The sequence below is a fragment of the Anarrhichthys ocellatus genome, unplaced genomic scaffold (genome assembly GCF_004355925.1).
Source record: "Anarrhichthys ocellatus isolate YVR2014 unplaced genomic scaffold, GSC_Weel_1.0 scaffold25, whole genome shotgun sequence".
NCBI classification, from domain to species: Eukaryota; Metazoa; Chordata; class Actinopteri; order Perciformes; family Anarhichadidae; genus Anarrhichthys; species Anarrhichthys ocellatus.
The window spans coordinates 3,356,808-3,372,956 of record NW_022280055.1 but is presented as its reverse complement, the minus strand read 5'-3'; the positions used below and the strand labels follow the sequence as shown (position 1 = coordinate 3,372,956).

Sequence of the window (16,149 nt, the reverse complement as noted above, 5' to 3'; positions counted from 1 at the left end):
CGTGCTGGCTCTGAGTATTTTAGCACATCTGGCCAATAGTATGTGGCTGTCAGTAGGCTTCTGTCTAATTTCATACCCTGTTGGCGCTGGGCATTTGGGGGTGGCACTAAGGTGCTGTTAGTGCTGTGATTGTAAGAGAAAAATGCTGCAATTTGAGAGAAGTTTGTGCTATTAAACTGAAAGGTGGAGATACATTATAACATGGACATTTCTGTTATTCTCTGCAATGTACCGATAGATAGTAGGCTTCATGCAAACACTTTACCATCACTTTAATCCACTAAAATAGTTGAATACATGACAGTACATCAGTGCAAGAACAGCAAAGCATGGTCTTAATTTGAATGCCGTAGCTTCACATCAACTTAATCTCTATCTTTGGATCTTGTGTCTAATAATCTGAAATTGTCAGAATCAAAAGGTAAAATTGGTTCTTCCTTTGTCATCCTGAATCCTGATCAAGTAAAGCACCAACTATTGATCAGTTGCTGAGGAGCCAATTAAGCTGCCTGGCCACTGAAAAGCTTCTAAAGCCCCCCCCACAGACACACCAGAAATATGAGGACACTTAATGCATGGTAACTAAGCACCAAAGAGTTCACTGTACTGAAGAAATGCAGCTGTTGTATGGCAGTATGATGAACACATATTGTTTGTATTCTTTTATTTCTATTTTCTGCGTCTTAGTCATGTATTTTATTATATCTGCTTAGCTTTTTGTGTTTATATGATAAACAATTTAAAATCAATAAATATATCAAAACAAAACAAATCTCGATGTGTGTTAAAGGGAGAGTATGTTCATTTTGAAAGCACAAATAACACGTTTCATTTGTTGGTAAAAGACACCCTTGCTCAGTATAAGACATTCAGGGGCTTTGTTGCTACTGTTGGCTTTCACTGTGTAACTCATTACTCAGCCAGTTTGCTGACATAATGACTCTTCCAGCACTACACTGTATATAGCATTTAGCATTATCCTGTAATTGCTACTTGTGGCCAATGTTAATCAAAAGATATACAGATTTGCTTTGAAACATGGATCTCGATCGTTTGGTTTATCTGCGCTGAGATTAGCATAAGTAAAAAAATATGTAAAAATATCTGTAAAAAAGACTAATATTAATGAGCTAGGTTTTCCAATTAGTGATATTGTAAATTTCCCCCACTGTGGGACTAATAAAGGATTATCTTATCTCATCTTATTTGTAATAAAAGCTCTACCTTTGCAATAGGGATTGATTAAGAAACTTGTTTCTATCTTGGAGTGTGATGCGTCAAATGATATAATGTATGACAATTAACCTCAAATTGATGTGTTGAAAAACATGCATGGTCACACTCTTTTATACAACATGTCTACAATTGAGGACAAAATACTGTAATTAAATTCTAATGTGTACGCTAAAGATAATAATAGTGATGTCCTATGTTCGTAATTATATTGTTTTGTTGAGGACCCTAATCTGAACAAGCCTGAAGTTGAATTGCGATGGTGACTTCAGTGTTATTGCAATGACGCAAATGATGATAGAACGTGACGATGATTGCAAACGATTTTGTGTGCTACACGAGGGATCACAGCGATTGTGCTGGTGTTTATGCGATGATGATGGTGGTAATTAAGAGGATTATTATGTTCTGCATCTGTATTCAGAGATGCTACGGAGAGCAAATAGTCCCCGAGGACTGAATCAAGGCTGTAGTGAACCAACAACAATAGAGAGTAAAATGAGAGGAGGAAGGTTCCTTCTCCAAGTTCATCCTCTACACTTGAGCTGGCGAGGTCATTTAATGAGAAACCCTCTAGCATTCTAGTCCTGAGAGCAGGCAGATACACCCACCCACACACACACACACACACACTGCATCCTCTCTAACTTGAGGGCATCCAGGGTGTACAGACCTCCTTTACATTTGGCCCCTCATGCTCACATTGGATTGGATTTCAGGCGTCAAAAGGCTGGTTTCCAGTCTACATGTCAAAATCTAACTTTTCTTTGTCAAAAGCATAAATGCCCTCCTTCTTAATATTTACCAGCATTGTTAGTTGTATTTCATGACATACTGTTGAAATAGGTTTAAATTAATTTAGTTCTAAGATGTAAGGTTATATTAAGTTCTTGCTTATACTGTACGTCAATAAGATGGACAAATGATGGCCTAATCCTATTAACCCAATAATAGCAAATGTCACAACATTTGCTATAAATAATATTTTTCAGTGTAAAGATGCAGTGTCTTTCTACCTTTCATATGTCAATCTAACCAATGAACAGTAGACTCCGTAGAATTATTTAAAGCTGCACTATTCAATGTTTTCATATTAACAATGGATCAAATGACTTTGTTTGCAGATGCAAAGCTGATTATGTGCTACCTGGTGAACATAGCAGAGCTTTAGCGGCAGTTGGTGGAGACCAATACATAAAAGGGAAATGATTATCAGACTCTGAATAAATGACAATGTTGCTTTGTGTCTGGTGAATGTGTAAATAACATGTTTGCCATGCCAAATTAGAAAAACCCACATTTACAAGGTGATAACATGTCAGTGTCAGCTTGCTCCACTGACTCCAAGTGACCAAAATGAGAATTTAGCTGATTAAAACATCACCATTTATGGGTCATGTGAGTGTGTGTGTGTGTGTGTGTGTGTGTGTGTGTGTAAACATTTACCTTAAAGTAGAAAATATGCACTCGTGCTTATGAAAAGTCAAAAGAAGTCACAGCAACCTCGGATCTGACAGTTCAAGGGTTGTGAAGTTGTATTTGAGATGATTTATATGAGCTGACTGAAAGGGTGGTGGAAAAAAAAGGCTGTTTTGTAAAAAGCAACAAAAATTAAACACTAACCTCAAAACTCCATCAAAAACTTTTTATGAGGTGGCCTTAAGCAAGAAAAGCAGCCCACAATTACTTGAGTGGAGCTATACTGTGGTTACTCTTAGAAGAGGTGGAAATGTATGAATATGAAGCAGAACATTGCTGGAAAAGAGGGGGCACATTCAGCTAAACCTTTAGAAAAATATGACTGACAACTGGAGAAAGATTTCTTTTAAAAGTTTATCTTTGGGAGGTGAGGCATAGCCAGCGGCGATGTACAGTATATAGAAAAAGACAGCGCAGTTTGGTTGAGTTCAAGCTCTCCTGACAAAACTAAATCCAAAACTCACATAAAGACCATTTCTCTCCCATGAGCTTACCTCCAGAGTAGTTAAGACGATTTTGGTTACAGAAGAAAAGTAGGCGTCCCAGAGGAACTGAGTCTGTTGGCGGAGAGCCAAGATCCTGTCACGGCCCACAGACCGGGTAATGGAGGGAACCTGGAGGAAGAGAGGGAAGAAAAGCCAGAGGACAAAAATGACAGTGAGCTAGATTGAGTTAGATGTTAAACAATGTCGAGTGAGAGGATGAGAACCAGTGTGGAAGAAAAAAGAATAGAAATCAGAGCACCAGCAGACAGGTGGAGGAGGAATAAGTAATTTTGTCGACGTGATTAGAGGGGCAAGATTAGAGGAAATTCCTCCTTTCCTCAAGACTCTTCTACCCCCACATCTCACTCTGTCTGTCAACGAGCTTACAGGACATTTAGGTAACTAAACCACCTGCTCTACGACTCTAATACTCTTTTGACACAATGTGGTAGATACTATGAAGTGTTGACTAGAAAGAGTAGTTAAAACAGGTTATTTTACCTAGGTTATTTTCTATTATTATATGGATATACTTTAAAAATGATATGGATATTTAAAAAAAAGTCATACTACAAGACTAATTGATCCTAGAATGAAAGTTTGCATACTGACACCACATGGAGGGACCGAAGCTGCCACACACACACACACACACACGCACACACACACACACACGTGTTATGGCTGACTCAGGTTGCTGGATGGTGCGGTCAGCCTGTTGTGCTGTAGCTAGTACTTTGTTGTTGATTGTAACAAGAAATATTGTAAAGATCATGCCTCACATCATTTTACAATGTTATTTGTATGTTTATTTTCCTCCTAATATCAGATATGAATACTGTATATTTTTACTGCTATTGTTTCAAGTCAGCTGAGCAGAATCCTTCCACAAACCCCCTTGCAAGTAAAGAAGCACCTCACTCCATTAGAGGAGAACTGCTTTTTTATCTTTAAAAGTTTATCTTTTAAGTCTTTAAAACTTAAGGAAATATTGAAAAATGTCTCAATTTTCCTAAACCCAGTGTGACGTTTGAAAAAAAAGATGAAGTCATCCTTACAATTTAGAATTTAGTTTAAGACTTGATAAATGACTTAAAGGAACAGAATGTAGGACTTAGCGGGATTTAATGGAAATGGAATATAATATTCATGTTTTCATTAGTGTATAATCACCGGAAACTGGGAAAGGTTTTGAATGGTGTATTCGGTAGCTTAGAATGAGCCCTTCACAATTCTATAGGGAGTGGGTCCTCTTCTCCGAGTCTGCCATGTTGCAGCGCCATGATTCTACTGTAGCCCAGAAAGCACAATCCAAACTCTGGCTCCCGGGATGGCCTTTCGCGTTTTTACGTTACTTGAAGCGCAACGTAGTTCTCCGAGCGACACGCTTGGAGAGTGAGGGGTGTTTAGTTGGTTTCAATCTGTAACCTCACCACTAGATGCCACTGAATTCTACACATTGCGCTTTTAAACAAATAATCTACAGTCAAATCTGTCACCGATTCATTTCCTGTACCTCAATCACTTACTTCAGCACTACAACGGAGCTCCTTTGCCAAATCTTTCCAGTCGCTGTCACTCCTATAACATGGTAACATCATCAAGAACAGAAAACCTAAAAAACTACGTTTCTATCACTGCTGTGTTAAATCAACTTGCTGGACATCATATAAATCCATCATCACATCCATCATACATCATATATATCCCGAAAGGTATTAATGATTGTTCATTTATTTTCCTTGGATTAATATCAAGTTCTGTACCGGCAATGTACCAACAAACTCTGCAGACCTGCTGGCAAGACAAGGTCCCAGCTCACATTGTCATGAAGGACATGAGCAGCTGGCTTGTGCCTTGCAGCAGAAACCCCCCCCCCCGGGAAGAAGCAGTGGCGGGATGAAATCAAGGGGGACAAGGATCCTGCCAACCTGACCAGGGAGCTAAACATCCTGATGTGCCAAGGAAGACAGAGCAGGACTCTCTCTTGATGCACAGTTTGGAGAAAAACAAACTACCTCCTCGATGAGGTCAGACAGAGGACCTTAGCTGCCCAGCTCAGCTTGACAATGAAGCTGAAAGGGGAATGAGTAGCGCTGAAGCCAATGGTTCTGAAGAGCATCATCAGTCATCAAGAGGTGTTGGTGGAGCCCAGGACCGGTGTTATGGCCAACAACCCAAAACCTTTTCACCGAAAGATAAAGGGCCAACACAGTCAGTGGAATAGTGACCGATAGTGCTGAAATAACGCATCAAGCCACGAAAGGGCCGAGATTTACAGGGATCTAACATCAGCTAAGGGGCGTTGTTAGGCATGACGCGGAGCCCAATAACTTCTAATCAATCAATCAGATGCTTGGCTCCATCTCTCATTGTGATCAATGAGCTTCTCCCACAACTTATTGATGCCTTATGAGGCAGCTGCAAGTAACGATGGGCCTGTCTTGGATGTTCTTAACTCATTTTCCACTGAAATACCGTGTGTTCCTCCAAACCCAAAGGTTTATGTAGAACTTACAGTATATGATGGGGAACTATCATCAGATAGTTTATTCATGATATTCACCATTAACTGTTTACTTTTGGCATGTGTGTATTTTAAATTCACTTTTAACCACTTATATCACAATTGTGTTTACGACAACTATTTTTTACCCGTTTACACGCCTGGCATTGACTACATTTCAATCAGGAGAGAAAAGTCAGATGAAGAAAGATAATAGTTAATTATTAACAGATGATATGTGAAGATAAAGTCTTGACAGAGTCTTTGGCGCTTGGACTCTACAGGGAGAATTGTAACCGAAGGGCGTCTGCCCTGAGCAGCAGCAAGATAAATCCCCCGTGGAGTCCAGACAGTGGTGGTGGTGGATGATGAGACTGATAGAAGGATGAGTTGATCAAGCTGATGGATCTGCAAAGACTGGGCGGAGATGGGGAGGTGGAGGGGAGCATAACAGCAGCATGAACGAACTGAAGGTAGAGAGACAGTCATATTAAAAAAAAGAGACGCAAGCAAGATGATAGGCTAATGATATAATTGTTCTGTTGTGCTATTGGATAGAGGAGACCAGCTGATCTAAACAGCCGATATCATGATTGACAGCCCCGAACAATGACAGCAAGGAAATTAATGAGTGAGCATACGTGAGAAGTGAATGACTGATGGCTGTATAAGAACTAAACTACGGGCTTAGCCATGCAAGAGTATAGTCTTCCTGACTGAACTTACGCTAGAGCTAAATTTGGTTTGTATTTTGTTTATTTGCACTCTTTTCAACTTTGTAATGCAGTTGCTCACACAGCAATTTCCCTCCAGATGAAGGTTTTATCTTAAAACTGCAGTTCATAGTGAACTGCTGTAAGGCTGCATTCAGACACACAACAACACAGCCTGAAAAACTCAGCCCCCTCGTATATTTAAAAGGGGCCAGGTTTTAGCAGTGGGTTGAAAATAAGTTCAACCTGACTTAACTTTTGAGTTCAACGCAAGGCACCGTCATCGGCCTAGGTGCTGCGTTGACCAATCAAATACGTGTAATACAAGCACACTTTCCCAGTTAATTTCTCCGTAACACGAACACCGCATTTCTCCTGTTTAGACTTTCTGGATCGTATTTCATTTTCTGACTTTGAAATATTGTTATGCAGATTTAAACTACTTGATTATACAAGATTAACAGTTTAGCTGGTGAAAACAAAAAAGTCAAAATGAGAGTCCCAGTCTGAAGACACAGTATTGAAGGTTGTGTTGCTGCTGACGTCAGTGGGATCATCCGCAGACAGCAGAGCGAGCTTTAATTGTTCAGCTCTCAGAGGTGGAATATAAACAACACCAATCAAATCAGCTCAATTCTCTTCCCCTCGATTGACTCTAATAGTGTTTATGTTTCTCAGCAGGGGCATTGTGTGTGTCCGTGCGCACATTTGTGTTGTGCATGTCACTTTTCCACAGGGGGAATCGAAACTCTACATATTAAACAGCCAGGTATTGCAGTTCTCAGTGATGTAATTGAAAGTAATGAGATTCAACTCTCTCACCAGGTGTTAGAGCTCCAATGTTGCAATGCACAATGAGTTTGTGTGTGCATGTGTGTGTGTGTGTGTGAGAGAGAGAGAGAGAGAGAGAGAGAGAAAGAGAGAGAGAGAGAGAGAGAGAAAGACAAAGAGGGCTAGCATCCAGAATCTGTTTACCAACCACAAACAGGTTTGTTATTGTATTCCCATTATACTGTACAGATGCTGCCATTGAATAATTAAATGTTTTTTGGGTAATTTAATGCTTTTAATGACTCAGTTCAGTTGTGCCATAAAGCCATATCCTGAGCTTGACGGAGTCTATCCTGACACTTTATTTCCAGGAACGGCTTGAACTCTTGCCATCTTGCCAGCTTGTCTCAGTACTGCAGGAAAAAAATTAAGCTCCTTGAAAGTGTCCTCAAAGTTTGGGAAGCGTGCCACACCCATTAACCTGTTCTGTACAACTAGTATTTATTAAAGCTTACATGTAAAACATATTTTTACTTCTAGTAAATCAACATGTGGGCACATTCTTTTTTGGACAGTTCCTTTGTAAAACATAAGACATCACATGTAAACATGTCGACACATCGGCATGTCTCAAATGTTGCATGTGAAAAGTGATTTAATGTCTATATGAAATATATTTTGCGTGTGAAAACATGATGTTTTGATGCATGCTGTTGCAGTAAAACTACATTTTAGGATCCATAAATTAGATGTATATCTATGCCCTTTGTTGATTTAGATTATCAATTAATTTATTATATTTCGGACGAACCCATTTAGTCGATAAAATCACCTTTTCCCAGAGTCCAAGGTGATATCTTCAAATTGCTTTTTTTGTCCAGCTACAGTTAAAAACACTGAGATACTGAATCTACAATGTAATAAACGTAATTGTAAAAAATGACTTCAATAATTTACAATGAACAACCCCGTGGAGTAGTTACAAATGGAACATGGTCTATTTATAGAAGATATGAATGTTGTAGTGTTTGGAGGTATTCAGCTTTTAGAATCCGTAAACCAACTGTATGTTCCTCAAAACTTTTTCTTGTTAAGAAGTATTGTAACTATTATGTCGTACAAATATAAACATTGTAAATATACAAGCAAGTTGTGTTCAAAATATCTGGTATCATTTTTCTACAATAAAATGTTGAAATGTAGAAATTCTTTCCATTGCAACTAAACGCACCATGATATGAAAAACACAGCGTCTGTTATTAATGGAGAAAAATAGCAATCAAACTTCACATTTTACCGTCACAGGAACAAAACTCGATGTTCTTACCAAAATACGACTTTGCTACTTTGGCCAAAAACAGCAGATATTTCATATGGCTCTCCAGTAACCAGTAAAGCTCGATGTGAAGTCACATTGAACTTTAGGGGGGAGTCAGCTAGCATCTTACTCCAACTAGACTGAATATCTATGGCCTTAATCATTCATCCCTCTGGACCATCTATTCTAGCATCAATTATATCTCTAAGATGGGAACTGTGGCTGTTTACAGATGAGAAAAAAAAAAATGTTCTGCCTTTCTTTCCATCTTTTTAAAGAACTTTGAAAGATTTTTTTCAACCTGTTCTTAAGGCAATGAAGGAGGAGAGGAAGCACTCTGGTACAACAACAAACAATCTTCACCAGTGCATCAATCTGCATCACTCAAAATGATGACAAAAAAATGGAAAAATGCTTGTTTTGTTCAACCCCTGTAATAGCCTACATATGAACACCATCATTGTTTCACCGATTCAAAAACACTATACTTACTTCACACATATTATCTCAACCAACAATTAGCACGCTTTTAGACAGATGGTTTTGTTTTGTTGAAGGGAACAAACCACACAACAAAAGCCTCTGACAACATTAGTGCATCATTGTGGGTCTCAGTAATGTTTTATGATAACAAAGATGCTTTATTTCGTTTAAAAGCCAAGTTTGTAATACTTTTAATGATGCCTTTTCTGTTATTGTGTCATTCACAGTGAGTTAAATTCACATCATTGTTAGACGGCGCTGATAGAGGGCTGATGGGGGACATGTTAATTACAGGGAGACACATACAGTCTCTAACAAGCACACACTGTCCAGGTGGCTGCATAGGTCATGCAGGCGGCACGTGGAAATATAGAGAGTAATTAGAGAATGTAAATATCACTACTCCTGCACGCTGCTGTAATTAAAAGGAACAGAAGGAGATCCAATTGTAGAATAATCTGTCTCAGATAAAAATAGTTCCTGGCGGAGGTGTGTGTGACTGTGAATATCTCAGCTGTCATGTCGGAATAAAATACAATTTACTAAAAGCGACACGACAGCAATTCGATTTCCCACTACACGTCAGTTATGGGTTGATAGATGCTAATAGTTAATTATATACACTCTGAGCTGAAATGACCTTATTCCACCCATAAATACAACTACTCATGTTGATAATACTGAACTCTCAGTTATTCTGTCAGATGTTCTGCTCAGAAACCCATCTGTTGTTGTACCACGTGACAGAACCAGTCACTATTCATAAAATACATCCCAATTTCTTTATATATTTGGAGCACACGTGTGTTCCTTTACATTTTAACAGCAATTCCTGATCTATGTGTCATGCGTCTGTGTTTGAATCAGACCCAGTTGGATCATTGTGATTGCCCAGGAGGGGGTCTGGAGTCAGAGATGACAATTATTGAACGGACACTGAAACGGGCACATTTTATCTTTCAATTCTGTAAAGTGTGACGAGGGTTTGCCTCATAGACGCAGAATAGGAGTATTCAAAAGAAACGCTCACACCGGCGTGAGTAAGTCCTGGTGAGTCCTCGCCTCGGTTTACACAGAAGTTTACATGGAAGTAGCCCGCTACCTTCTTTGCAACGGCAGCGCTACACATTAAATTGGTCGCAGCTCTGACCATCCTGCCACGTTGATTGAATGTCCGTTCCACTTCGGTACTATTTCTATGATTTGCCCTCTTCGTCCAGTTTACTTATTGGTGGCTTTTCCTAACCTGCATCAAGGGTTCGAAATACCTGGGAGCTACAGCACGATCAGCTTGTCAAAGTGTGTGTTTTTTGGCGCATATCAATTTCAGATAATTGTTGTCAACAACTATGACTGCTAATTTGACGTCTGATAAACACAATGCTGCCTCTTCCTGCAGTGAATATGCACGCGTGGGGGCCCACTCAATGCACGTTGCGCAGCATACGTTGTTCCATCCACGTATCTTCTGTGACCGTATGATATAAAAAGCAATATGCATCCCTCTTTGTCTCTTCTTTGCATGCTCTTTCCTTGCTGTAAAACCCATTCGTTCATGCTTTTTACCTGTAACAGAAGTCTCTCATCTCCAATGATGGCGGCTTTCCTCCAGTCGATGACTTCAGAGAAGGGAAGCTCCCAGCCGTTGCTCAGAATAACCGGGATGCAAGCCGCCTGTTAGAGAGAGAGAAGTGAGAGAAAAAGTGGAGTTGAATAAACAATAGAGGGCAGGAAACAATCTTTACATAACATCATTTAGGAATGGAGTAGGGGTAGTCAAACATAGTCAGTGTTCACATTAATACAACTATTTTTAATGATGATGAACCCAACCTTCTGTCCTTGTGTACTTGTTTTAGGGACATATTTTGTCTACAGTGTTAATTTGTACTGGATGTTATTGTTAGATATTAACAAATGGTGTTTTTCTGTCAGAGGATTGTTTTGCCTCAAAGAAGAAATAAAACGCTCTCTGTTGAGATGTTTTCACAGCTTGAGAGAGAGGGAGAAAAATCCCAGTAACACATGAAGTCTAACCAGAAGTTGAAAGCAGAGCACTGGGAGGGATCGATTTCCCCTCCACAGAGGGATTTATCCTCTTAGGTAGTTTCTCTCTGACGAGACTCTTTCAACATTTTCCAAGTGAGAAACACTGTTTGCAGAAACAAACAGTGTTGCCAAAAGACTAAGGACAAGTGTTTTTTTTTCGTTTTTTTTTATTTTCCCTGCATGCATCAATATTTCATTAATGTGATTTAATTCATCGGGCTTCATTTCCCACAGGATCCCCTATGTGTTGCTGTACAGTTATTTTCCCATGAGGCTTGTGAAAGTGTTCTTCATTCGTGGTTAATGGATAGCAGTTGATTGTGCACTCTGCTGCACTATTACACTGTGTACTTATTCAACTGGAAAATATGCAGTTTTCTGGATAATTTCTTCCGCTATCTCATATTTCACACCTCATCTATGTCTATCTGGTGTACTTTCATTGAATTCTCAGTTTAAGTTGTATAAAAAATATTCAATTAATGGGAATAAGTCAAAGCTTTTTACACATCTACAACAGCAAGTTGTAGAGTTGATGGTGCTGAACAGTAAAAGTATATAAAAAAGAAAATGGGCAAGTTTGTAAAGCAATGGTTTTACTTTTTTAACCCTCGAATGGTGGGAAAGAGGAATGGGTAACACTCTCTGTAACGCCCTCTTCTATAATGCATTATAATCTGCTTATAACACTGTATAATTAAAGCTTCATAATGCTTTATAACAATAATAATATGTTACAAAGCATTTTTAAATGGTACATATAAGGTCAAGTATTTTGTAAGCAATGTGATTATAAGAAACTGAGTCATTGTTCGCTCTAAGTAAAGTAAAACATTAATTTACAATGCTTTGTGCGTTGTTCTTACATACATTGTTTAGTTTTTACTTTCCTCCAAGCAAACAACAACCACTAAGAGTAACTTATAATCAAATTGAATGCATTATAAGTATGCCAGTTCAAACCTGAGCTCTGAACTTTAAACATGTTAAGCCAGTATATCAAGGTTTAATGAAGGGTTTACAACACACTATAACGTAGCTGTTAGCATGATTTAGGACATTTTAAGTCAGATATAAGAAATAAAGAACCTATTTCCTTTGAAGCTGTTAAATAACTTCTCTTTGAATTGGAGGCATGCCAATTTATCTCTCAGTGTGTTTAAACCATTACTTGGAATTGAAGACACACTGTGACTGTGTTTTATTTACATGCACCTATTTCATGTATTTATTTAAAAGAGTCTTAATCTATAGTCTTTATGCTGTTATAACTTGTTGTGTTACATGTATGCTCTTATTTCATACTTTTGATCTGTGCTTTATGTGCTTTGTTGTGAAATTCATATTTTTATTTTGGATCTAATTCCTTGAAATATATGTTAACTGTTTTAAAACTTTTGTTTGTGGCTGCTGTTTCGGTTAGGACATTCATGTAAATTATATTTTTAATTTCAGTGAGGGCCGTTGGAGTTTATTAAAGCCATATTTATGGCTATCACTGGCAGTCACTCTGATGAACACTTAATCATACAGAAACAAATCTGCATGCAATAATCCGGTACCTAAATTCTAAATTTATTTCTATAAATTCTAAATGTATAGGTACCATAAAAATTCTAAATATATATATTCCACCTACCTCATGTACATAAAGTATCCTGTGACAATCTTTCTATATTCATTCAAGCATCCTTGCACTCTGCATCATTGCACTTTTATCTCCATTTCATTGTCGCTGTTTTATGTGCATATACTTTGTGAATATATTTATATGTGTAAATAGTTGTTAAATGTTTATGCTTGCCTTTGTATACTTTGTTCTCCTTGTTTTCGTTTATTTTTCTATTTCTGTGTATCTACGTTGAGAGCAACGGAAAAACCAGAATCATTCCTTGTATGTACATGTATACAAGGCCATGAAGCTGATTCTGATATATATATATATATATATATATATATATATCTACTGTATATATAAAATGTATAATGTATTTGTCGATAACTACATCTCATGATTTGTTCTTATTATCACATACAATTTTCTACAGTGTTATCATAAAAACACGTGAAATTCATGTCTTTGATTAGTCAAAAAACAAAACACATGAGAAAAATGGTTTCACATGTAGGGGTGTAAGAACACATTGATATAGTTAAGTATGATGATATTGTGTTTTGTGGGAGTGACTCCCTAGTTTACATGCAAAGATTTGTGGCTCAGACTGCACAAAAGAAGTGCTATGATGTTGGATGTTGCAGGGACTGTGATGAATGCAAATGCAGATCCCACTGTTCTGATTGGAAAAAGAGTAAACTTTTTTACTCAGATGTTATGCATTTGGTAGTGGGTTCTTTATACTGTGAAAGTTTCCCTAAAATTTGATTAAAAAAAAAAAAGCAATATATCGCGCTTGCTCATATTATCGCAAAACAATTGCAATATGTGGCAATATATGTTGAATTCTAGCCCCCGTATCATGATATGTATCATATCATCAGAGTCTTGCCAATACGCGGCCCTATTCACATGTAATATTGAATATGAAATTGATATTTTCAAATATGCTGTTTAAAATATCACATTCAGGAAATACATTTTCATGTCTGATAAACACATTTAAAATATAATAAATTCACATTTGATTTTTTAATAAGGAATATATTTAAAGACTAGTCACATGAGCAGTCATAGTTGTTAACAAATACATTCATAAACACCTCATATTATATTCATGAATATTATTGTTCATTACATACTGCTTATAAATGCTACTAATGAGAGAAGAGATAATCAGGACTGATGGGGAGTGATCATAGTCCTGCTTTGAGTTCAGGATGTCACGCATGTCAAATGGGATACATGAGATATATTCACTTTAATGGCATACTGTATGGTATGATTCATCTGCGAGGCCTCAAGTAGAGCAGAGCGTGGGACAGAACAATTCAATAAGTCTGGTATTTTCATTTAAAGTTCAAGTTCGACTGGATTCTCAATCAAGTGAACCTGAGAGATTAAAGGAGATTCACAAAATGCCGAGTGCATGATCAGTGACCTGTCACTGGTGTGATTAGTCTGCCTTTGTGAGATGACTTTTTCTTTTCTTGTCTTTTCTCACTGTCATCCTCTTACATGTCCTCTAAATGTTGATTAGCATTACCTTTGCAGAGAGGACTTATTTTCCTCTTTTTGTTGTCGTTTCTTTTCCTCTATTCTGGTCTGATTTGCTAAAAAAGAATCCATTAAAATAATTGGCTTGCATTTAATTACTTAATTACTTTAAGTACTGCCCATTTTTTTCTGCCAATCATTCTACCTATTGCTTTGTGCTTCTTGTCTTAAAAAAAAAACAACCTTTTCTAATGAAACCACAAAGTTCATCCTCCACTTGCTCATTACTTTTGACCAAAAACAGTGAAGACTATATGGTCACAAAAATGCCAAATACAGACTACATAGAGGATGATGGCACCTTGTCTTGTTTGTGCTGTTAAATGTATAACCTGTCCATAGACTGCAGGTCAAAATTTGCCTTTTGATTTGTTGTCCCTAATAAACAAATAGTTATGTAAAGTAGCAGCTCTATAATAAAAACTTTTAATACCAATACTCCAAGCTGATCTACTTACTTTTCCTGCTAAATGGAGAAATCAGTTAGAAGTACTTTCAAAGTGCTGAGTAGAACATGCATATCACATCCTTCCAGCTCTTCCTCAATGTGGCTCGAAGGCAGAGGCAAGCGCAACATATTTCATTCCTAACCGGCAGAGTGTGGAGCATGTCATCAACAGAATATTTAATTAGAAAGTGTGGAATAACAAGAACAAAGTAAACAACACAGCCAGGGGCAGACGCAGGGCAGCGTTTGATACTTAATGTCAAAACAACAGAGAGACAGAAAGTAACAAGGTGCTGATGGAAGATGAACACATCTGGGGTCTGAAGACGTTTCTCTTCTCTGTGTATCTGCAGAAACAGGCCTTTTCTGTGGCAAGTGGATAACAGATTGTCAATAATAATAAGATCAACTGTTGCTGAGAGGAGGACGAGAAACTCTGATTTGTTGAAGTGCCCCAGCTGGAGCTCAACAAGCTGTCGGATACATGGATGTATAAAAAGAACAGAAAACAGCGTTGGAGACGTTGCCCCGTTACAAAAATAACTACGATTTTTAGTTTCAAGCTGCGGTGTAACGGACAGTTGTTGATCCGTAATCCGTATGGATCCCCTTCACGGTTTAATCTCGTAAAATGTAGTTTTGGTGAGAAACTTGAATAAATCCAGTTGTTTGAAGGAGATGTTTTCACACCCATATAAATAGATATTAGAGATGAAGCGGCAAAAAAAAACATGATCGGGGATCTCTAAAAGTTATATTTGCTGCCTTTTTTTCTTTTGTGCTGATGCGACCTGTGATCCAAACCGGGACTCTGATCTGTGATATGATTCGTACCGTAAGCTTTCCGTTGCACCACTACTTTCAAGGGATTATAAACTAAGGAAAACATACTCATTAATATTATATTTAATTTCTGCCAAAAGATCCCCCTAAATGCAACACACTGGACCTTTAAGGCGTCAGTATGCTTAAAAACAGTCTTCTCTAACAGAGCCTTTACACAGGCTCATATAACAAATGATACGACATTGTGCACACGCACACTCACACACAGACTCACACACACACAGACATACAGATATACAGTATGCAGTCACATAACCCAAAGAAGCAAAAATACACATAATGTATATACACCCACACACACCTGCAGTGCCTCCAGAAAGCGGAAGGATCCAAGACGTCGGCCCCGGGGCACCAGGCAGAAACTGGAGTTATGAAGCAGCTCCTGGTAGTCAAACCTACACAAACATAGATAAAAAAAAAATCTGGTTAGAGGATGAGGGAAGGAAACCTGGTCAAACAAAAGAATAAGAAAAACTAACAAAACATACTAAAGTAAGGTGTTTGTTATTCCTCGTGAATGAGCTGCTCTAATGGGTAATATGAGGGTAAATAAAGACTATTTACCTCTATTTCAGAAAAAAAGACGAAGACAGGATGACAGAGAGAGAGAGAGAGAGAGAGAGAGAGAGAGAGAGAGAGAGAGAGA

At 38.0% G+C, this 16,149-nt stretch overlaps 1 protein-coding gene across 1 annotated transcript in view; it reads right to left on the bottom strand.

The window, feature by feature from the left end:
- The window catches only part of LOC116391326 (exostosin-1), a 175,741-nt gene that overhangs the window by 28,608 nt on the left and 130,984 nt on the right, over window positions 1–16,149 (bottom strand). The window contains exons 5-7 of the mRNA XM_031861821.1: window positions 15,805–15,898; window positions 10,555–10,662; window positions 3,207–3,326 (exon numbers count right to left, since the gene is read on the bottom strand). Of these exons, the coding sequence (XP_031717681.1) occupies window positions 3,207–3,326; window positions 10,555–10,662; window positions 15,805–15,898 (322 nt within the window). The remainder of the gene's footprint in view (window positions 1–3,206; window positions 3,327–10,554; window positions 10,663–15,804; window positions 15,899–16,149) is intronic.